The sequence below is a fragment of the Anguilla anguilla genome, chromosome 13 (assembly GCF_013347855.1).
Source record: "Anguilla anguilla isolate fAngAng1 chromosome 13, fAngAng1.pri, whole genome shotgun sequence".
NCBI lineage: Eukaryota > Metazoa > Chordata > Actinopteri > Anguilliformes > Anguillidae > Anguilla > Anguilla anguilla.
Window position 1 is genome coordinate 38,544,568 of NC_049213.1, and position 23,401 is coordinate 38,567,968.

At 41.2% G+C, this 23,401-nt stretch overlaps 2 protein-coding genes and 2 long non-coding RNA genes across 8 annotated transcripts; all 4 read right to left on the reverse strand.

Moving 5' to 3' along the window:
* Positions 1-477: 477 nt before the first annotated feature.
* LOC118211677 (CMRF35-like molecule 6) lies at positions 478-23,391 on the reverse strand. Of its 5 annotated transcripts, none has more exons than XM_035389081.1 (8): positions 22,836-23,391; positions 10,977-11,012; positions 10,415-10,567; positions 5,079-5,384; positions 4,446-4,602; positions 2,390-2,505; positions 1,919-1,956; positions 478-1,555 (listed from the first exon to the last, which is right to left on the reverse strand). In XM_035389081.1, the coding sequence occupies exons 1-8, from the start codon at positions 22,882-22,884 to the stop codon at positions 1,394-1,396; spliced, it is 1,017 nt and encodes a 338-aa protein (XP_035244972.1). In that variant the 5' UTR covers positions 22,885-23,391; the 3' UTR covers positions 478-1,393. The 5 variants fall into 5 exon arrangements, with proteins under 5 accessions (XP_035244972.1, XP_035244971.1, XP_035244975.1 ...); XM_035389080.1 differs by lacking the exon at positions 22,836-23,391 and adding an exon at positions 11,384-12,149; XM_035389084.1 differs by lacking the exon at positions 10,977-11,012 and having other exon boundaries at positions 5,327-5,384.
* LOC118211685 lies at positions 7,442-9,993 on the reverse strand. The gene is made up of 2 exons (XR_004762053.1): positions 9,423-9,993; positions 7,442-7,555 (listed from the first exon to the last, which is right to left on the reverse strand). It is a non-coding gene; the product is annotated as an uncharacterized LOC118211685 (long non-coding RNA).
* On the reverse strand, positions 13,583-19,160 carry LOC118211678 (CMRF-35-like molecule 4). Its single transcript, XM_035389085.1, has 6 exons — positions 18,896-19,160; positions 17,999-18,322; positions 17,357-17,513; positions 14,741-14,856; positions 14,270-14,307; positions 13,583-13,898 (listed from the first exon to the last, which is right to left on the reverse strand). Exons 1-6 carry the CDS (start codon positions 19,047-19,049, stop codon positions 13,737-13,739), a joined length of 951 nt encoding a protein of 316 aa, XP_035244976.1. The 5' UTR covers positions 19,050-19,160; the 3' UTR covers positions 13,583-13,736.
* LOC118211686 lies at positions 20,258-21,318 on the reverse strand. The gene is made up of 2 exons (XR_004762054.1): positions 21,091-21,318; positions 20,258-20,383 (listed from the first exon to the last, which is right to left on the reverse strand). It is a non-coding gene; the product is annotated as an uncharacterized LOC118211686 (long non-coding RNA).
* Positions 23,392-23,401: the final 10 nt, after the last annotated feature.

Sequence of the window (23,401 nt, forward strand, 5' to 3'; positions counted from 1 at the left end):
AACACACTTGTTCCTGGTTTTGGTTATACACTTTGTTGTACGTCGCTCTGGATAAGAGCGTCTGCTAAATGCCTGTAATGTAATGTAATGTAATTTACTAAAGGCATCTACTGCATGGACGGCGTCCAACCGAAGGACACAGGCAATGGAAGGAAAGGGAGATTAGAGAAGTTAGCCATGCTCTGGATAATTATAAACACGGGAAACCACACAGGAAGTGCTGCTGCCGACAGCCCTGGAGTTCCTGCAAAAAACCGTTTTGACCTGAAGATCAAATGTCCTAATACAAGGTACAAGCATCAAAGTTGTGCAACAGTTAAATTAACCTCTGCAGATTCCAGCTAAATAAAGGAAATATAGGCAATAAGTGCCAATATAGATAAAGAGGGAGAAATGACGAACTGTTACTTGTATACTCAACAGGAAATTAAAATTCACGGATGAAAACTTGTTCTTCTGTGGCAAAGGACTGGTTCTACAGAGATTCACAGGCTAAATATTTATTTTAGCATTCCACTGAAGATTTCAATCACTCCAAGCAGTAAAGGCTAGTCCTACACAGTTTGTGGACTGATGCAAATGGAGACATGACAAAAAGTAACAATACCGACTTGGAAGAAGTGAAATTGGGTCCAGTGCACTTAACTTGATCATCATTTTACACTGGATCAAAGAAGTGTAAGACTACCCAAACGGGCAAAACCAAAGGAGATCATTATCTGCTACTGTATACAGTCTGCTGCTATACACTTTTAAAACAGACAAGGAAGCTTTGATAAAACAATACCATTTTAAAAAAAACACAAACATGAAAACTCTGACCATTGCTTTCCCAACCAAACAAACAGGTTTTGAAACAACTGAGACAGAATCTTAGACATTAAGACAAAAAAGTAAAAAAGAAAAAAGAACAGGAAAAACGAAGGAAGGGCTGACAGAACCATTGTGTGACTTCATTTCTAAAGAAACTCAAAAACACGCCCAAAGTCCCGTCAAATTGGCACTGTGCCAAAGCTGATCACACCTGCTTTAAGAGAAATATTTAAAAGTTTATTAGACTGGACTCTAATCAACTGTACTTGGTGAAGATGAGGCCCCCCATCTTCAAACAGAATAAAAATAAATATCAGATATCAGCACCTGTGCCTTCAGTCCTCGGGGCTGTATAATACAGAATAAATATTTTACAAATATAAAAAATACATTTGAAAGATCACATCACTTTTTTTTTCTTGCAGCAAATAAAGGTTATATACATTTTTAAAATGCCACACATTTATGCTTGAAGAACATCACTCCCTCTTTTAGAGAAAATGAAGCATCTTTTCAGCGCTGGAGAAGATTATTCCAGATTCTCTTGCGCTCTTCCTCTTCCACTTATACCGGAGATTCTTCAGCGTTTGACCGCAGCGTACTCAACACTGCCCTCTTGTGACCGATCTTCAGCAATTGTGTGAAAATACAAATTGCCATATGTGACGAAGTCACTCAGGGGCTGACTTCTCGTATTGACAGTTACTTCAGCGTACTGTATCTCGGTGGCCTCGGCAAATGACTACAACAGAGGGAAAAATTAAGTTGGGAAATGTAGTCTTAGTAGTCTTAGTAGTACACCCATTTCCTTAGTCATGTCAAATGTGGTGTCTCATGGGGGCTATTGTTGGCGTCGTCTGCTAAAGTTCCCATAGATTGGCATAAACTATGGCTTTACACTCTTATTATTATTGTTATTATTATTAATAATAATAATAATAATAATAATTAAGTAATTGTGGGAAAAATCTGTATTTCCAGGTTTGACAAGCAAACCTGGATTCATAAGCACTCAGCCTTAATCCAGTCAACAGTCAGTCAGTTAATTCAGTAAGTTTTGGCAGCTCAGACAGCAGTTGGACTGAGGAGGGCAGAGAGTGCTTACCTTTGAACTGTCCCCTTTCCCCTCCAGCTCGCCTCTGCCTATGTTCAGAACAAACAACACTAATAAATAAATATCCCCTTCTCTTTTGCACTTTTACTTTTTTCAGTGCATTTTCAGTGGTGTTCGCGCTGGCGTCGCCCGATTGGACATACTTAATAAAGGGTAAAACAGCGCGTAATAGCAATAATAATATCAACATAAATGAATAAATAATTATAATTATGCCACACAGATTGTTCAAAAAGACAGTGATTGAGGAACGGAAAAATCCCATGTTTTTACAAAACCAATGGCACAGTACATGGTGGTTGCTCAAACAGAAGTAGCACATGCTCTACGAGACGGCATAAAGTCAAACTGCAACTCAATAGTTTGAGCAGAGCTTTGGTGCTTTGGTACATTTCCTTCTTCTGAGGCTATTGCAGGCACCAAGCGCGCTTGTGCAAGAACACACTTTCCGAACACACTCACTTCCAGTACGTCTCCAGACGGTGGCCATAACGCAGGCCAGACACAGGAAGAGGAGCAGGAGACCTGTAGAAATGCTCAGGATGGTTAATGTGCTGGGCTTCTCTGGCCTCTTTGAGCTGAAACACAAGCAGTGTCTTTCGGTCAGCAAACGTCCAGTACCACAGCTCAAACACACTGTGGTTCTGCTGAGCAAACATCCAGTACCACAGCTCAAACACAGTGTGGTTCCGGTCAGCAAATGTCCAGTACCACAGCTCAAACACAGTGTGGTTCCGGTCAGCAAACATCCAGTACCACAGCTCAAACACAGTGTGGTTCCGGTCAGCAAACATCCAGTACCACAGCTCAAACACAGTGTGGTTCTGGTGAGCAAACATCCAGTACCACAGTTCAAACCAGTGACCACAAAACCACAGAGCAGAGTGAAAGTTTTAAAGATGGCGGTGCTGAGCCAAATGCGGTCAATCCAGATGGCTGCAGATTAAGTGGTAGCCATCAAGCCTGAGGTAGTGTACAGTTATGAGTAACAGTTCAGTAATTAGGCACATGTTTCACAAAGATGCCAAAACATTTCTCATTATTATTGTTTTGCTGAAACCTGACAAATTATGCCATACCTGAAACACTGAGGAAGAATCTGGGATCGGTAAAGCAATTCATGAATTTAAAAAAATCAGGCGATCATTGTCATGGTGTTTCTGTCATCAGAACATGGTGTTTTATGAATCATCTAACACAATCAAATTTCTTAGCAGAACAAGCCTATCTATTCAAGGCTTGAATCTGGAAAGTACATTTAATCCCTCCTTTGTTGTGAAGTGAACGTTACACTTTCACCCTGAGGAACGGCGTAGGGAACTGGGCTGGCACCTTCAAGCTCGCGTCTTCAGTTCCCAGGTGGGGCCCTGCTGATGCATCTCATATTCAAAGAAACATCCAGCCGCACTAATGAACTGTAAACATAAACTAAAAACCCATCTATTCAGTCTGGCTTTTATGTAGTGTTTTATAATTTTATGGTCTTAGTATTTACACTTATTTATTATCATCATTATTATTTATTTTATTCTATTTTGTTTTGTCAACACTTTACTGTTGATCATGCATTTTATTTTATTATTTAAAAAAAAAACATTTATTAACATTTCACTGTTTTTTTATAAAATTTACTTTGTGTAATATCTCATTATTTTATTTCTTGTTATTTTTATTGTTTGTATTATATTTTATGTATCTTTTATTATCTTAACTATCCACCTTTTATTGTTGTCTTATTCCACTGGGTGTGCATTAGTCTCTAAATCCATTTTAACATTTTATGTTTTGTCAATCGCTTGTAAAGCACTTTGAATTGCAATTTGATTTGTCTGAAAGGTGTTATATAAATAAAGTTTGTTTGATTGATTGATTGAACTGTCTGTCAATGCAAGCTGTATTGCTTTGAGGGAAAAAAACACCATCTAAATGTCTAAAATGTGAACATAAAATGCAACCTTGGAACTGCTTATAATGTAGTAACTGATTGATAATGTAATAACTGACCAATAATATAATAAAATGTTGCTCTTAGTGCCAACAAAAGTGTAATGAAGTCCAGTAATGTAATAATATCGACCAATAATGTAATAATTACTCAGAACAAGCAGTAACCTTTATCCAACGTTTTTTTTAACCCACAAGCTAATGTAATAAATGACCAATAAATGTAATAATTTGTCTAGTTTTTACAGTATTGATCAAATTATTACATTTTTAAAAATGTATATTACATTTTCATTGGCACTTAGAGCAACAGTTATTACATTATCGGTCAGTTATTCCACTGTTAGCAAACCCCCGTGTGCTGTAACAGCATATCCCGTGTGCTGTAACAGCGTATCCCGTGTGCTGTAACAGCATATCCTGTGTGCTGTAACAGAGTATCCTGTGTGCTGTAACAGCATATCCTGTGTGCTGTAACAGCGTATCCTGTGTGCTGTAACAGTGTATCTTCCCCCATGTAGCTCACATGAGGACTATAGAGTGCCAAACAGAAAAAACAGGCCTAGTACTTCACCCGGTTTCGTTTCTCCGTGACGGCGGGGTGGTTGGGGGCTCCAGAGTTGCCGCGCTAGTCGCCGCGGGGGGGCCCGTAGAGGGGCTGGGTGCGATTGTGGTCGCTGGTTTAGTCGTGGGGCTCGCTGTGCTTGGTTTCGATGGGGTCACTGGTCTCGCTGTTAGGGGACAGAAGGGGGCAGTTTAAATCCCTGAATCTCACGATTGCTGAGATGCGCTTGTCCAGAAAGCACGCGTGGGCGTCACTAAACCCCCCCCATACCCCCCCCCCCCCCCCCCCACATTAGCAATAAAGCCAAATGCCTTATTTGTGCCTCAGGAATATGTTAAGGTGTTTGAAAGTAACAATAAACAGGAACAGACAACTAATGTTTAACCCACTATGGAAATACCTCATCAATTCTTTGCATTATCATTGAACTGTCACCTCCTAGCATGCCAAATGCCATTTTAATACCGACTGTGGACTGAAAACCAGGTGTCAGTGCTAGTGATGGGTCTGCAGAAATGATTCTTCAAATATTGCCAATGTACATCAAAAAAAAAAAAAAAAAAGCAATAAAAGTGGGCTCTCGTATAATACCAATGACCGTACTACACTTCAATACCACAGGTGTGGTGAGCCAGTACTAACCTGCATCGATGCTGAGAGCAACAGCCACGTGTATGTCAGGTCCCCATGCGCTGATGGCACACCAGTACGCCCCACTGTCCTGCACTTTGAGGTCTTTAATGGTGACGCAAAACTTTCTGATACCTCTGCGGTCCTTGAGAGAGGTGCGTCCACTTTGCGGGCCTAAGCTCGTCACCACGATGCGGCACGAACTAAAGCTCTCCCCTCGGCACCAGTACTTATCCCTGTGGGTGTAGTCTTTGTCGTACCTGCAGCAGAAAGTCCGAGACTCTCCCTCGCGGCCCGTAACGACTGCCCCCTGGATGCCTGAAGGACAGTGTAGCACAGAGAGAAACAGCGCGCTGGGGTTCAGTAGGCGACGACAGGGAAGACGCAGAATCACCAAAAAGTAGTCAATAAATACAGTTCCTGTTTGTTTTGTGAGACCCAACGGTCACCTTCCAGGCGGCAATATCCACTGCTTCCTTTTAAAATCTTAAAATTCGTTAGTAGACCTGACAAGATACAGTCGCATGACATTTTGGCTTTTCTCTTATCCATAGCAATTTGCACAGCACTGCACTTTCACATGCATCAACCAAAGCATCCTCTGATCGGGAATCAAGCTGACAGCATTTAAATTACCGGCCCAGTTCCCGACCCTTTCTACTGGACTGCCACCTCAAGCAGCATAACATACTGGATAAAAAGGTATTTACATTTTAAGCTTTTAGCACAACAAACTTTAATTTTACGATTTGTTTGACATGTTAGGCATTATCATTATAATCTGTATAACGTTCCAACCTATTGGCACTTTAAAAACTGCAACAGACACTGATATATATCCCCAGACCTGCACAGAGAGTAAATAAAATGAGTTGAAAAGTCCCTCTGTACCTGAAAGAAGAGCCAGAAACAGAATGCGCTCCATTACTGAGGTAAATATTGAAGCTGAATGAAACCTACGAGTGGAATGACTTCTATCTTTAACATGGGGTCTGTACTTCTTTTTTCAGTGAAAGCTTCCTGTTTCTGGTGTTTGTTTTTTCTCATCTTCAAATAGTGTAGTACTGACACCCAGCTATTTCCATTTCCTCCAGAAATGACAATAGCTGGGTGTGAGAGTGCAGAGATCTTCAGCTTTATCTGTGTGCCTCTTATTCACACACACACACGCACACACACACACACACAAACACACACAAACATATATGCATGCACACAAAAAAAAAAAAAAACTTGCCACCTAATCATCCCCTGATTCAATTGGCTAAAAAAATGTCCTCTCCCTCCAGTGGAGCTGCTCAGTGGCCAACAATAGAGGATTGAAGTTGTACTGGGCAGCTCCCAGGTGTGAATGTGTCTGAGTGTGAAGCAGGGCTTCCTGCAAAAGAGCATCAGTGCTCAGCAAACCTACCCTGGGTAAATAAATGTTAAATAAACACACATACCACAGAGTTGCACACACATACACACACCCGTGGGCACATAATCACAGACACATGCACACACGCATGCATACACACACACACATACACACACATACCACAGAGTTGCACACACATACACACACCCACAGGCACATAATCACAGACACAAGCACACACACACACGCACACACACACGCATATGCACGCACACACGCATGCCTCTTAGCTGCTCCTCTTAGCTCTCGATAAAAAAAACGATAAAAAACTAAATGTAAAAGGCCGTGCTTTCTGAAAAGCAGCCAATAAGATCGTGTCATTTTGTTGTGAACCTACAGTGTAAAGGACGACTTCATTTCAAAAGCCCATTGCTGCAAAAGTAACATTCCATACCCACAATGCATTGCAGACAGGAGAGAAGTGAGAGCTGGTTGGCATGGCAACGGCACGGGAAGTGCTGTGTTAATTCTACATGAGTGAGAACTTTTCACACAAGAAGTGCGTGTTCATATTCTGTCTAAGATGATAATGCAATGGACACATTACACACAACCTGTGAGGTGATAAAACGTCCACACTGAGGGTAACACACAGGTAAATTTGAATGAATGAATGAATGCAGTCCATAGGCAGTTGGTGTGTTTTCTGAGAAGTAAAATGGGTTTTAGGGACCCACAGTTTTTTAATGGAAAGATCACACACAGTACACAGGTCATATGATGCAGCCAATCCGTTTTTCGGACAACAGACTTTACAAGAGTGCAAAACCCCACAGGAAAACAAGGACTCAACATCCCCTCCCCCCCAACCCCCACTCCATTTGATCAGAGTAACATACATGAAACACATCTCACGATTGTTAACGTTAACAAACACGATTTTCAACTGAGATACGTGCCTCCAGTTGAGATTCCAAGAAAGGGGAAAATATAAAAAGTTTTTTTTTTTTTTTTTAATAGTCAAATAAAGTCAGTAAAAGGCACTGCTGTTACAAGACCGGAAGTACATTGGATGCAGTGCATTCCAAGGGTCATGTGACTACCGGCGTTCTTCTACCCATCATTCCAGCTTCAATCAGAGACTGTAAAAAATATGGACAAAGCTACTGTGACGTCACCCATTGCCTCTCCGTGGGTCTCTAAAACACGTTTTGAAGCTCAATGGCGGGCGCGGCCATGTTGTCGATTTGGTGCCAAAACCATAGAGTTAAGCGGTCTTGTGATTTTTACAATGTGATTGACAGTCCGGTGCGGAAAAGCCCATCAACCTGAACGAACGATTGCAGAACGAACTTGAGGCTAGCTGACTGTCTGCGTTATGTTTTACAGTATATTATCAAATGTTTACAGAGTTTAATTTCCATCCGTGACTGTTCTGTGTCATGTAATCACGTTATATGTATGACATTAATAATACAATTATGTTCAGTTATCTTCAAAACGAATATGCTTAGCTAGCATATCAGCTTGCCAGTGAGCTTAGGTAAGCTATCCGTGGTTAGCTCACGCATTAGCAATATGCACCACAGGGGAGGAACATCGACTACACTGATGGTCAATCAATCAGAGATGTGTAGGCTACTGGTGATTTGACTAGGCTAATTTTCGTATAACTGTCTGGTAGACCTGCTGTTAACCGAGCAAGTTATCGTCGTAGGTTTTCGCCACAGTCAGTTAATGAGCCAACTGCTACTAGCTACTCCATCGCCGTTTGTGGCGTTCATTTGCTGGGTGACGCTAGCTGACCGATCGTTCGCAAGTCACTTTCTACCGAATAAAAATGAACACTGTCAGCGGTGATTAACTACCAAGTATTTTAATAACCGATCTGCAGGCGTGTAAATATGACAACGCACTTTGTACAGCAAGTTTTCCACCTGGTGCATGAAGACAAAAATAATGTACATTGAATTTCAAATTATTATTAGACTATTATTTTTTTCTTGTAAATCATCAAAATCAATGGAGAAAAGCCAATATACGCAAGGAGCCCCCAGGACCGATTCTGAGAACCACTGTCTTAAATGCTCTTGTCGGTCTCTTAAATGCTAAAAACATGTTCCTTTCTAAATGCCAGTCTTACAAAGATGGTTAATTTCGTTAAATTCTGTGTGTGTGATTCCATCGTGTGTTGTATGCTATTCAGCAAATAAACCTTAATTTGCTTCGTGAAACTGAAAATTTTGCAGTGTTTATCCCAAAATCGGGATTACAGTAGCTTTGTCACATGCGTGAAGCATGGCCCAGGTAGACATTTACGGAATGTACACGACTGACAAGCCGTCAAACACGTTTGACAGATTGAATATTTGTAGTTTAGGGTTAGCTAGCTAGTCAAATGGCTTGGTAGCCGAAGTTGCGAACTGTTTTAGCATAGGCTACTGGACTACCAAATATAGCAAGCTGACTACGCTTTCTGCCAACTAATTATTTGGTTAAGTAGGCTAAAGGAAATAGTAAAAATGACTCAGCTACTGAAAAACTTAAGAGGAGGATTATTTTATGGTCGTCTAGTGCAGCTGTAAATAGCACACGCCATAATGAAATCACTACGAAATGGGATGCCTGCATTTTCTGACTTCGCCCAGGTGGACCGTGGTCGGAGCCACAATGTCAAGGCCAAGACTGAGGCGCCACCTCCCACCCCAGTGACCACAGACTGTAAGCCCTTACTGTAGTTTAGTCCTCTGCAGTAATCAGGAAGTGACGCAAACTGTACCTCATTGGTCCACAACAAATATTATAACAGTGCCCAAATGACACAATAAATCATGAAATCGACCCATGGACAGTCATAAGACGAATAAAATACACATATTGTGACTATTTGTTCTCATGAGCAAAAAATATTGACTTGTATTTTGACCGCATTTGTACCGTAGACTAGAAACCGGATATGAAAACACCTATACTGGAGCCAACAGCTTGCTTCAAACCCTCAAACCCAGCTGGATTCTTCCCACATCAAACCCAAGGGATGAGTGTGTTATGTATGTTACGGCTTGTCTCCGAGGGTTTGATCGTAATGAAGACACACAGTAACAGTTTCCCTCCAGTTCTCCGTCTGAAACATTTTATCCCTCGGTTTCTAGAACTCACATTTCCATTAATAAAAACAAAAAAACAAACAAACAAAAAAAAAGATTTATTTCATCCTGTCTTCAACTGCAAACCAAAACCAATTTTAGTGATTGCTGAACTCAGCAAACTGTGTTTGTGTAGGACAACAGAATTATTGCTTTTAGCTGTTAGCAAGAATTAACCGATTTTAAGAATGTTGGTTGAATACCAGCCTCGGCCCTGTCAGATGCCTAAAGCCGTACAGTAAGTCACATGTCAGGAGCACATGACCAGGCTACTCTTTCCCATTGGCTGGGGCAGGGATATTGAACATTCTCTCTCTCCAATATATTTGGGCTGTAATTGTCAGGGTGCATGGGGGGTTAGGACCCAAATGCAGAGGGGGAAAACTAAAACTCCAAAAGGTAAGAACAAAAGACTTTACTTAACAAAAATGGAACAAAGGGAACAAAAGGCCTCGCAGGGCAACTCTTCAAACAACACAAAGGAAAACTTCAAAAACACAGGGAACACAGGAAATCCAAAAATCCAAAAGCGCGTGGAACACAGAACATGGCAGGAACACACAGGGCAGGAACATGAGCGACCAAACACAACCAGACACAACCAAACAACCAATAATTGACCAATTGAAAACAATAATACAATTAAACATGATACAAGTAGGACACAAAACAGAAGTGCCGCCATCTGGCGGCTCAACAAGGGAAACACCGACAGGAACACAGAACCATGACAGTAATGGAATTTTTTTTTTTAAAGAATCACCCATATTGTTCTCTAACCGCTAGGAAAAGTGCTTTAAAGTGCACTGGTGCTGTTGTGATTATTATGCAGGGCCGCTCACCTGCAGGATGGTGAAGTTCTCCAGCACGCTGTTCATCATGTACTTCTCCGGGAGGTGCTTCAGCTTGTGGATGAAGTTGATCATGTACTCGCACATGGGAGAGCGCTGGATTCGGTAAACGTACCGCCCCCCCTCCGACCGAACGTACTCCGTCTGGGACGGCAAAGATCAGGCGAAACTACACTTTAAAAACGGCCTGAGGTGCCAAACGTCTGACTAAAGACCTCTTCGGCTTTAAATCAGTGTTCCTCGCTTATTTAAATCTATGATTCTGTTGAGTATGCATGTTCAGTGTACTTTACACCAGTGGTTCCAAACCCCGTCCCTGGAGATCTAGGTTTTGATTTCAACCATAATTTGGTGCACCTGACTCACTAATTAAGGATGGTAGATCTCTAGCTGTTGAATGAGGTGTGTTTGCTAGGGTTGGAGTGAAATCCTACAGGACGGTAGATCTCTAGCTGTTGTATGAGGTGTGCTTTGTTAGGGTTGGAATGGAATCCTACAGAAATCACTCTCGTGAAACAGAAACCAAAAGTACGAAAAAGTATTTTAGGATTACCAGTGTTTTGTGTGAAGCTAATCAGGGTGGGTAGAACTGTGAAGTAAAATGATAAATATAAAGATTAAGCAATCTTTCTTTCAAAATAATGTCCAAAGAGAGCTAAACTGTCACCACAGATCCAAAACAACTATACAATCCAGATAAAAGTATCCATACGGTATCCATCGTAAGATTTGATACCTCTGTATTAGTTGCAGAAGTAGTACTACTACTAATACTACTGCTACTACTACTGCTGCTGCTACTACTAATACTACTACTGCTGCTACTGCTACTGCTACTACTACTACTACTGCTGCTACTACTACTACTGCTACTATTACTACTAATGATAATGATAATAAATTCATAACCATAGTAATAAAAAATAATGCACATAAATGTAATATTTATTTGTTACTCATGGACTGTGTAGAAAAAGTTCCACTTGTCTATTGCATTTTTGGTGACCATCTCTCTCAAAGGAAGGCTTGCATATTGTGGTCATCAGTGCTGAGTAGCACTTTATTTTTGAAACCCTCATTGTGAAATCATTGTTTCCGAATTGTGTATTCATAAACTCTCCATAGGCGACAGTGACCTCTTATGCCCACACAGAGCATACATAATGTGGGGATTTTGTGCTGCAGTTTGATTCAATTCAGTTCGATTCAATTTTATTTGTATTGCGCTTTTTACAGAGAAAAACCAGACACGAACCCCCAAAACCAGACACGAACCCCCAAAAAGCAAGCAAATGAGGTAAAATAAATTAATAAAAACTCCCCAGTGGGAAGAAAAACACTGAAACGGCTGTGAGAAAACAACTCTGCAATGGAAAGAAATCTCCGGAAGAACCCGGCTGTAGAGGGGGAGCCCATCCTCTGCGGGCCAGCCTGGTGTAATGGCAAATATTCTATGAATAGTAACAGCCAGGCAGGTGTTCATTATAAGCTGCACCTGTTGCAGCACAGAAAAATTTCAGTTGCAAGGTATTTTGAACAAGTGATTTTTCCCATTGATCACAGATCAGCGACTACAGGTGTTGCTGATTTGCTTACAAATATTCACTCTCACACATTCCTCTACATTCATATTTCCGACATGGATCTGGAAGGCTGTGTCATTTATGCAAGATGAAAGCCTGTCTCCAGTCATTAAAAAATACTATTTTAAAAATGTTTTTATCTCAATAGTCTTAATTTAGTGTTTATCTTAGTTGACTTAGTTATTGCACTTGTGCCTACTCAACTATTGCTTGTTTTATTTGCATAGACTGCTTTGTTGCTGTTTTTGTTGTGTTAATCAGATTAACCTACAGGGTTCAAGTTAAACTACGTGGTCGTTCCCTGCACTTGGTACTGTACTTCCCTCTAGGGTTTTCAACACACTTGTTCCTGGTTTTGGTTATACACTTTGTTGTACGTCGCTCTGGATAAGAGCGTCTGCTAAATGCCTGTAATGTAATGTAATGTAATTTACTAAAGGCATCTACTGCATGGACGGCGTCCAACCGAAGGACACAGGCAATGGAAGGAAAGGGAGAATAGAGAAGTTAGCCATGCTCTGGATAATTATAAACACGGGAAACCACACAGGAAGTGCTGCTGCCGACAGCCCTGGAGTTCCTGCAAAAAACCGTTTTGACCTGAAGATCAAATGTCCTAATACAAGGTACAAGCATCAAAGTTGTGCGACAGTTAAATTAACCTCTGCAGATTCCAGCTAAATAAAGGAAATATAGGCAATAAGTGCCAATATAGATAAAGAGGGAGAAATGACGAACTGTTACTTGTATACTCAACAGGAAATTAAAATTCACGGATGAAAACTTGTTCTTCTGTGGCAAAGGACTGGTTCTACAGAGATTCACAGGCTAAATATTTATTTTAGCATTCCACTGAAGATTTCAATCACTCCAAGCAGTAAAGGCTAGTCCTACACAGTTTTTGGACTGATGCAAATGGAGACATGACAAAAAGTAACAATACCGACTTGGAAGAAGTGAAATTGGGTCCAGTGCACTTAACTTGATCATCATTTTACACTTGAGTCAAAGAAGTGTAAGACTACCCAAACGGCCAAAACCAAAGGAGATCATTATCTGCTACTGTATACAGTCTGCTGCTATACACTTTTAAAACAGACAAGGAAGCTTTGATAAAACCATACCATTTAAAAAAAAACACAAACATGAAAACTCTGACCATTGCTTTCCAAACCAAACAAACAGGTTTTGAAACAACTGAGACAGAATCTTAGACATTAAGACAAAAAAGTAAAAAAGAAAAAAGAACAGGAAAAACGAAGGAAGGGCTGGCAGAACCGTTGTGTGACTTCATTTCTAAAGAAACTCAAAAACACGCCCAAAGTCCCGTCAAATTGGCACTGTGCCAAAGCTGATCACACCTGCTTTAAGAGAAACATTTAAAAGTTTATTAGACTGGACTCTAATCAACTGTACCTGGTGAAGATGAGGCCCCCCATCTTCAAACAGAATAAAAATAAATATCAGATATCAGCACATGTGCCTTCAGTCCTCGGGGCTGTATAATACAGAATAAATATTTTACAAATATAAAAAATACATTTGAAAAATCACATCACTTTTTTTTTCTTGCAGCAAATAAAGGTTATATACATTTTTAAAATGCCACACATTTATGCTTGAAGAACATCACTCCCTCTTTTAGAGAAAATGAAGCATCTTTTCAGCGCTGGAGAAGATTATTCCAGATTCTCTTGCGCTCTTCCTCTTCCACTTATACCGGAGATTCTTCAGCGTTTGACCGCAGCGTACTCAACACTGCCCTCTGGTGACCGATCTTCAGCAATTGTGTGAAAATACAAATTGCCATATGTGACGAAGTCACTCAGGGGCTGACTTCTCGTATTGACAGTTACTTCAGCGTACTGTATCTCGGTGGCCTCGGCAAATGACTACAACAGAGGGAAAAATTAAGTTGGGAAATGTAGTCTTTGTAGTCTTAGTAGTACACCCATTTCCTTAGTAATGTCAAATGTGGTGTCTCATGGGGGCTATTGTTGGCGTCGTCTGCTAAAGTTCCCATAGATTGGCATAAACTATGGCTTTACACTCTTATTATTATTGTTATTATTATTATTAATAATAATAATAATAATAATAATAATAATAATAATAATAATTAAGTAATTGTGGGAAAAATCTTGACAAGCAAACCTGGATTCATAAGCACTCAGCCTTAATCCAGTCAACGGTCAGTCAGTTAATTCAGTAAGTTTTGGCAGCTCAGACAGCAGTTGGACTGAGGAGGGCAGAGAGTGCTTACCTTTGAACTGTCCCCTTTCCCCTCCAGCTCGCCTCTGCCTATGTTCAGAACAAACAACACTAATAAATAAATATCCCCTTCTCTTTTGCACTTTTACTTTTTTCAGTGCATTTTCAGTGGTGTTCGCGCTGGCGTCGCCCGATTGGACATACTTAATAAAGGGTAAAACAGCGCGTAATAGCAATAATAATATCAACATAAATGAATAAATAATTATAATTATGCCACACAGATTGTTCAAAAAGACAGTGATTGAGGAACGGAAAAATCCCATGTTTTTACAAAACCAATGGCACAGTACATGGTGGTTGCTCAAACAGAAGTAGCACATGCTCTACGAGACGGCATAAAGTCAAACTGCAACTCAATAGTTTGAGCAGAGCTTTGGTGCTTTGGTACATTTCCTTCTTCTGAGGCTATTGCAGGCACCAAGCGCGCTTGTGCAAGAACACACTTTCCGAACACACTCACTTCCAGTACGTCTCCAGACGGTGGCCATGACGCAGGCCAGACACAGGAAGAGGAGCAGGAGACCTGTAGAAATGCTCAGGATGGTTAATGTGCTGGGCTTCTCTGGCCTCTTTGAGCTGAAACACAAGCAGTGTCTTTCGGTCAGGAAACGTCCAGTACCACAGCTCAAACACACTGTGGTTCTGCTGAGCAAACATCCAGTACCACAGCTCAAACACAGTGTGGTTCCGGTCAGCAAATGTCCAGTACCACAGCTCAAACACAGTGTGGTTCCGGTCAGCAAACATCCAGTACCACAGCTCAAACACAGTGTGGTTCCGGTCAGCAAACATCCAGTACCACAGCTCAAACACAGTGTGGTTCTGGTGAGCAAACATCCAGTACCACAGTTCAAACCAGTGACCACAAAACCACAGAGCAGAGTGAAAGTTTTAAAGATGGCGGTGCTGAGCCAAATGCGGTCAATCCAGATGGCTGAAGATTAAGTGGTAGCCATCAAGCCTGAGGTAGTGCACAGTTATGAGTAACAGTTCAGTAATTAGGCACATGCTTTTCGATTTACCAAAGGTGTGTTTCACAAAGATGCCAAAACATTTCTCATTATTATTGTTTTGCTGAAACCTGACAAATTATGCCATACCTGAAACACTGAGGAAGAATCTGGGATCGGTAAAGCAATTCATGAATTTAAAAAAATCAGGCGATCATTGTCATGGTGTTTCTGTCATCAGAACATGGTGTTTTATGAATCATCTAACACAATCAAATTTCTTAGCAGAACAAGCCTATCTATTCAAGGCTTGAATCTGGAAAGTACATTTAATCCCTCCTTTGTTGTGAAGTGAACGTTACACTTTCACCCTGAGGAACGGCGTAGGGAACTGGGCTGGCACCTTCAAGCTCGCGTCTTCAGTTCCCAGGTGGGGCCCTGCTGATGCATCTCATATTCAAAGAAACATCCAGCCGCACTAATGAACTGTAAATGTAAACTAAAAACCCATCTATTTAGTCTGGCTTTTATGTAGTGTTTTATAATTTTATGGTCTTAGTATTTACACTTATTTATTATCATCATTATTATTTATTTTATTCTATGTTGTTTTGTCAACACTTTACTGTTGATCATGCATTTTATTTTATTATTTAAAACAAAAAATTTTTTATTAACATTTCACTGTTTTTTAATAAAATTTACTTTGTGTAATATCTCATAATTTTATTTCTTGTTATTTTTATTGTTTGTATTATATTTTATGTATCTTTTATTATCTTAACTATCCACCTTTTATTGTTGTCTTATTCCACTGGGTGTGCATTAGTCTCTAAATCCATTTTAACATTTTATGTTTTGTTAATCGCTTGTAAAGCACTTTGAATTGCAATTTGATTTGTCTGAAAGGTGTTATATAAATAAAGTTTGATTGATTGATTGATTGAACTGTCTGTCAATGCAAGCTGTATTGCTTTGAGGGAAAAAAACACCATCTAAATGTCTAAAATGTGAACATAAAATGCAACCTTGGAACTGCTTATAATGTAGTAACTGATTGATAATGTAATAACTGACCAATAATATAATAAAATGTTGCTCTTAGTGCCAACAAAAGTGTAATGAAGTCCAGTAATGTAATAATATCGACCAATAATGCAATAATTACTCAGAACAAGCAGTAACCTTTATCCAACGTTTTTTTTAACCCACAAGCTAATGTAATAAATGACCAATAAATGTAATAATTTGTCTAGTTTTTACAGTATTGATCAAATTATTACATTTAAAAAAATGTATATTACATTTTCATTGGCACTTAGAGCAACAGTTATTACATTATCGGTCAGTTATTCCACTGTTAGCAAACCCCCGTGTGCTGTAACAGCGTATCCTGTGTGCTGTAACAGCGTATCCTGTGTGCTGTAACAGCGTATCCCGTGTGCTGTAACAGCGTATCCTGTGTGCTGTAACAGCGTATCCCGTGAGCTGTAAGAGTGTATCCTGTGTGCTGTAACAGCGTATCCTGTGTGCTGTAACAGTGTATCCTGTGTGCTGTAACAGTGTATCCTGTGTGCTGTAAGAGTGTATCCTGTGTGCTGTAACAGCGTATCCTGTGTGCTGTAAGAGTGTATCCTGTGTGCTGTAACAGTGTATCCTGTGTGCTGTAACAGCGTATCCTGTGTGCTGTAAGAGTGTATCCTGTGTGCTGTAACAGCGTATCCTGTGTGCTGTAACAGTGTATCCTGTGTGCTGTAAGAGTGTATCCTGTGTGCTGTAACAGCGTATCCTGTGTGCTGTAAGAGTGTATCCTGTGTGCTGTAAGAGTGTATCCTGTGTGCTGTAACAGCGTATCCTGTGTGCTGTAACAGTGTATCCTGTGTGCTGTAACAGTGTATCCTGTGTGCCCTGTGTGCTGTAACAGCGTATCCTGTGTGCTGTAACAGCATATCCCGTGTGCTGTAACAGCGTATCCCGTGTGCTGTAACAGCGTATCCTGTGTGCTGTAAGAGTGTATCCCGTGTGCTGCAACAGCATATCCTGTGTGCTGCAACAGTGTATCTTCCCCCATGTAGCTCACATGAGGACTATAGAGTGCGACACAGGAAACAGGCTTAGTACTTCACCCGGTTTCGTTTCTCCGTGACGGCGGGGTGGTTGGGGGCTCCAGAGTCGCCGCGCTAGTCGCCGCGGGGGGGCCCGTAGAGGGGCTGGGTGCGATTGTGGTCGCTGGTTTAGTCGTGGGGCTCGCTGTGCTTGGTTTCGATGGGGTCACTGGTCTCGCTGTTAGGGGACAGAAGGGGGCAGTTTAAATCCCTGAATCTCACGACTGCTGAGATGCGCTTGTCCAGAAAGCACGCGTGAGCGTCACTAAACCCTCCCCCATACCCCCCCCCCCCCCCCCCCGCCCACGTTAGCAATAAAGACAAATGCTTTATTTGTGCCTCAGGAATATGTTAAGGTGTTTGAAAGTAACAATAATCAGGAACAGACAACTAATGTTTAACCCACTATGGAAATACCTCATCAATCTTTGCATTATCATTGAACTGTCACCTCCTAGCATGCCAAAAACAAAATAATTCAATCTTTGCAGTTTGTGGACTGAAAACCAGGTGTCAGTGCCAGTGGTGGGTCTGAAGAAATGATTCTTCAAATATTGCCAATGTACATCAAAAAAAAAAAAAAAGCAATAAAACTGGGCTCTCGTATAATACCGATGACCGTACTACACTTCAATACCACAGGTGTGGTGAGCCAGTACTAACCTGCATCGACGCTGAGAGCAACAGCCACGTGTATGTCAGTTCCCCATACGCTGATGGCACACCAGTACGCCCCACTGTCCTGCACTGTGAGGTCTTTTATGGTGACGCAAAACTCTCTGCTACCTCTGTGGTCCTTGAGAGAGGTGCGTCCACTTTGCGGGCCAACGCTCGTCACCACGATGTGGCACGAACTAAAGCTCTCCCCTCGGCACCAGTACTTTTCCTTGCGGGCGTAGACTTCGTCGTACCCGCAGCAGAAAGACAGAGACTCGCCCTCGCGGCCCGTGGCGACCGCGGGACCCCAGATGTCTTTGCCCTGGATGCCTGAAGGGCAGCGTAGCACAGAGAGAAACAGCGCGCTGGGGTTCAGTAGGCGACAACAGGGAAGACGCAGAATCACCAAAAAGTAGTCAATAAATACAGTTCCTGTTTGTTTTGTGAGACCCAACGGTCACCTTCCAGGCGGCAATATCCACTGCTTCCTTTTAAAATCTTAAAATTTGTTAGTAGACCTGACAAGATACAGTCGCATGACATTTTGGCTTTTCTCTTATCCATAGCAATTTGCACAGCACTGCACTTTCACATGCATCAACCAAAGCATCCTCTGATCGGGAATCAAGCTGACAGCATTTAAATTACCGGCCCAGTTCCCGACCCTTTCTACTGGACTGCCACCTCAAGCAGCATAACATACTGGATAAAAAGGTATTTACATTTCAAGCTTTTAGCACAACAAACTTTGATTTTACGATTTGTTTGACATGTTAGGCATTATCATTATAATCTGTATAACGTTCCAACCTATTGGCACTTTAAAAACTGCAACAGACACTGATATATATCCCCAGACCTGCACAGAGAGTAAATAAAATGAGTTGAAAAGTCCCTCTGTACCTGAAAGAAGAGCCAGAAACAGAATGCGCTCCATTACTGAGGTAAATATTGAAGCTGAATGAAACCTACGAGCGGAATAACTTCTCTCTTTAACACAGGGTCTGTATCTTTTTTTTTTCAGTAAAAGCTTCCTGTTTCTGGTGTTTGTTCTCATCTTCAGATAGTGTAGTACTCACAGGCAGCTATTACCATTTCCTCCAGAAATGACAATAGCTGGGTGTGAGAATGCAGAGATCTTCAGCAGCTGCAGGTGCCAAATGACTCACTAACTGCACCCAGTACAGGCCCAACTTTATCTGTGTGCCTCTTATTCACACACACACACACACGCACACACACACACACACACACACACAAACATATATGCATGCACAAAAAAAAAAAAACTCATCCCCTGATTCAATTGGCTAAAAAAATGTCCTCTCCCTCCAGTGGAGCTGCTCAGTGGCCAACAATAGAGGATTGAAGTTGTACTGGGCAGCTCCCAGGTGTGAATGTGTCTGAGTGTGAAGCAGGGCTTCCTGCAAAACAGCATCAGTGCTCAGCGAACCTACCCTGGGTAAATAAATGTTAAATAAACACACACATACCACAGAGTTGCACACACATACACATACCCGTGGGCACATAATCACAGACACACGCACACACGCACGCATACACACACACACACACACATATGCATGCACACACATACCACAGAGTTGCACACACATACACACACCCACAGGCACATAATCACAGATTGTGTAATTTTGTTGTGAACCTACAGTGTAAAGGACGACTACATTTCAAAAGCCCATTGCTGCAAAAGTAACATTCCATACCCACAATGCATTGCAGACAGGAGAGAAGTGAGAGCTGGTTGGCATGGCAACGGCACGGGAAGTGCTGTGTTAATTCTACATGAGTGAGAACTTTTCACACAAGAAGTGCGAGTTCATATACTGTCTAAGGTGATAATGCAATGGACACGTTACACACAACCTGTGAGGTGATAAAACATCCACACTGAGGGTAACACACAGGTAAATTTGAATGAATTAATGCAGTCCATAGGCAGTTGGTGTGTTTTCTGAAAAGTAAAATGGGTTTTAGGGACCCACAGTTTTTTAATGGAAAGATTACACACAGTACACAGGTCATATGATGCAGCCAATCTGTTTTTCAGACAACAGACTTTACAAGAGTGCAAAACCCCACAGGAAAACAAGGACTCAACACCCCCTCCCCCCAACCCCCACTCCATTTGATTAGAGTAACACACGAAATATCTCACGATTGTCAACGTCAACAAACACGATTTTCAACTGAGATACGTACCTCCAGTTGAGATTCCAAGAAAGGAAAAAATATAAAAAGTTTTTTTTTTTAAATAGTCAAATAAAGACAGTAAAAGGCACTGCTGTTACAAGACCGAAAGTACATTGGATGCAGTGCATTCCAAGGGTCATGTGACTACCGGCGTTCTTCTACCCATCATTCCAGCTTCAAACCAGAGACTGTAAAAAATATGGACAAAGCTACTGTGACGTCACCCATTGACTCTCCGTGGGTCTCTAAAACACGTTTTGAAGCTCAATGGCGGGCGCGGCCATGTTGTCGATTTGGAGCCTAAAGGAGGCTAAAGGAAATAGTAAAAATGACTCAGCTACTGAAAAACTTAAGAGGCTGATTATTTTATGGTCGTCTAGTGCTGCTGTAAATAGCACACACCATAATGAAATCACTACGAAATGGGATGCCTGCATTTTCTGACTTCGCCCAGGTGGACCGTGGTCGGAGCCGCAATGTCAAGGCCAAGACTGAGGCGCCACCTCCCACCCCAGTGACCAAAGACTGTAAGCCCTTACTGTAGTTTAGTCCTCTGCAGTAATCAGGAAGTGACGCAAACTGTACCTCATTGGTCCACAACAAATATTATAACAGTGCCCAAATGACACAATAAATCATGAAATCGACCCATGAACAGTCATAAGACGAATAAAATACACATATTGTGACTATTTGTTCTCATGAGCAAAAATTATTGACTTGTATTTTGACCGCATTTGTACCGTAGACTTACATGGAAACCGGATATGAAAACACCTATACTGGAGCCAACCGTAGTAGCGCTAGTGAGCAACCAGGAACAACAAGACCAGGATATGAGCTTCAAAAACGAAGTCTGGTTTTGGCCGCTTGCTTCAAACCCTCAAACCCAGCTGGATTCTTCCCACATCAAACCCAAGGGATGAGTGTGTTATGTATGTTACGGCTTGTCTCCGAGGGTTTGATCGTAATGAAGACACACAGTAACAGTTTCCCTCCAGTTCTCCGTCTGAAACATTTTATCCCTCGGTTTCTAGAACTCACATTTCCATTAATAAAAACAAAAAAACAAACAAACAAAAAAAAAAAAAGATTTATTTCATCCTGTCTTCAACTGCAAACCAAAACAAATTTTGGTGATTGCTGAACTCAGCAAACTGTGTTTGTGTAGGACAACAGAATTATCGGTTTTAGCTGTTAGCAAGAATTAACCGATTTTAAGAACGTTGGTTGAATACCAGCCTCGGACCTGTCAGATGCCTAAAGCCGTACAGTAAGTCACATGTCAGGAGCACATGACCAGGCTACTCTTTCCCATTGGCTGGGGCAGGGATATTGAACATTCTCTCTCTCCAATATATTTGGGCTGTAATTGTCAGGGTGCGTGGGGGGTTAGGACCCAATGCAGAGGGGGAAAAACTAAAACTCCAAAAGGTAAGAACAAAAGACTTTACTTAACAAAAAGGGAACAAAAGGCCTTGCAGGGCAACTCTTCAAACAACACAAAGGAAAACTTCAAAAACACGGAACACAGGAAATCCAAAAATCCAAAAGCGCGTGGAACACAGAACATGGCAGGAACACACAGGGCAGGAACATGAGCGACCAAACACAACCAGACACAACCAAACAACCAATAATTGACCAATTGAAAACAATAATACAATTAAACATGATACAAGCAGGACACAAAACAGAAGTGTCGCCATCTGGCGGCCCAACAAGGGAAACACAGACAGGAACACAGAACCATGACAGTAATGGAAACTTTTTTTTCAAGAATCACCCATATTGTTCTCTAACCGCTAGGAAAAGTGCTTTAAAGTGCACTGGTGCTGTTGTGATTATTATGCAGGGCCGTTCACCTGCAGGATGGTGAAGTTCTCCAGCACGCTGTTCATCATGTACTTCTCTGGGAGGTGCTTCAGCTTGTGGATGAAGTTGATCATGTACTCGCACATGGGAGAGCGCTGGATTCGTCCCTGGAGATCTAGGTTTTGATTTCGACCATAATTTGGTGCAGCTGACTCACTAATTAACAGCTCAGCAAGATCTCTTGCTGTTGAATGAGGTGTGTTTGCTAGGGTTGGAGTGAAATCCTACAGGACGGTAGATTTCTAGCTGTTGTATGAGGTGTGCTTTGTTAGGGTTGGAATGGAATCCTATAGAAATCACTCTCGTGAAACAGAAACCAAAAGTACGAAAAAGTATTTTAGGATTATCAGCGTTTTGTGTGAAGCTAATCAGGGTGGGTAGAACTGTGAAGTAAAATGATAAATATAAAGATTAAGCAATCTTTCTTTCAAAATAATGTCCAAAGATAGCTAAACTGTCACCACAGATCCAAAACAACTATACAGTCCAGATAAAAGTATCCATATGGTATCCATCGTAAGATTTGATACCTCTGTACTAGTTGCAGAAGTAGTACTACTACTAATACTACTGCTGCTGCTACTACTAATACTACTACTGCTGCTACTGCTACTGCTACTACTACTACTACTACAACTGCTGCTACTGGTGCTACTACTACTACTGCTACTACTAATGATAATGATAATAAATTCATAACCATAATAATAAAAAATAATGCACATAAATGTATTATTTATTTGTTACTTACGGACTGTGTAGAAAAATTTCCAATTGTCCATTGCATTTTTGGTGACCATCTCTCTCAAAGGAAGGCTTGCATATTGTGGTCATCAGTAGTGAGCAGCACTTTATTTTAAAAAAACCCTCATTGTGAAATCATTGTTTCCGAATTGTGTATTCATAAACTCTCCATAGGCGACAGTGACCTCTTATGCCCACACAGAGCATACATGATGTTGGGATTTTGTGCTGCAGTTTGATTCAATTTTATTTGTATTGCGCTTTTTACAGAGAAAAACCAGACATGAACCCCCAAAACCAGACACGAACCCCCAAAACCAGACAGATTGGCACTGTGCCAAAGCTGATCACACCTGCTTTAAGAGAAACATTTAAAAGTTTATTAGACTGGACTCTAATCAACTGTACTTGGTGAAGATGAGGCCCCCCATCTTCAAACAGAATAAAAATAAATATCAGATATCAGCACCTGTGCCTTCAGTCCTCGGGGCTGTATAATACAGAATACATATTTTACAAATATAAAAAATACATTTGAAAGATCACATCACTTTTTTTTTCTTACAGCATTTT

Bases quoted from the DNA above. Each gene is read 5' to 3' on its own strand.
- LOC118211677 (XM_035389081.1), bottom strand. From the start codon at position 22,884: ATGGTCACCAAAAATGCAATGGACAATTGGAAATTTTTCTACACAGTC. The intron at 10,568-10,976 runs GTAATCCTAAAA...TTGCCGTCCCAG, and splicing joins TAGCTTCACACAAAACACTG to ACGGAGTACGTTCGGTCGGA. The intron at 1,556-1,918 runs GTAAGCACTCTC...CCTCTGTTGTAG, and splicing joins GGAAAGGGGACAGTTCAAAG to TCATTTGCCGAGGCCACCGA.
- LOC118211678 (XM_035389085.1), bottom strand. From the start codon at position 19,049: ATGAGAACAAACACCAGAAACAGGAAGCTTTTACTGAAAAAAAAAAGA. The intron at 18,323-18,895 runs GTACAGAGGGAC...GCTGCCCTTCAG, and splicing joins GTTTCTGGCTCTTCTTTCAG to GCATCCAGGGCAAAGACATC. The intron at 13,899-14,269 runs GTAAGCACTCTC...CCTCTGTTGTAG, and splicing joins GGAAAGGGGACAGTTCAAAG to TCATTTGCCGAGGCCACCGA.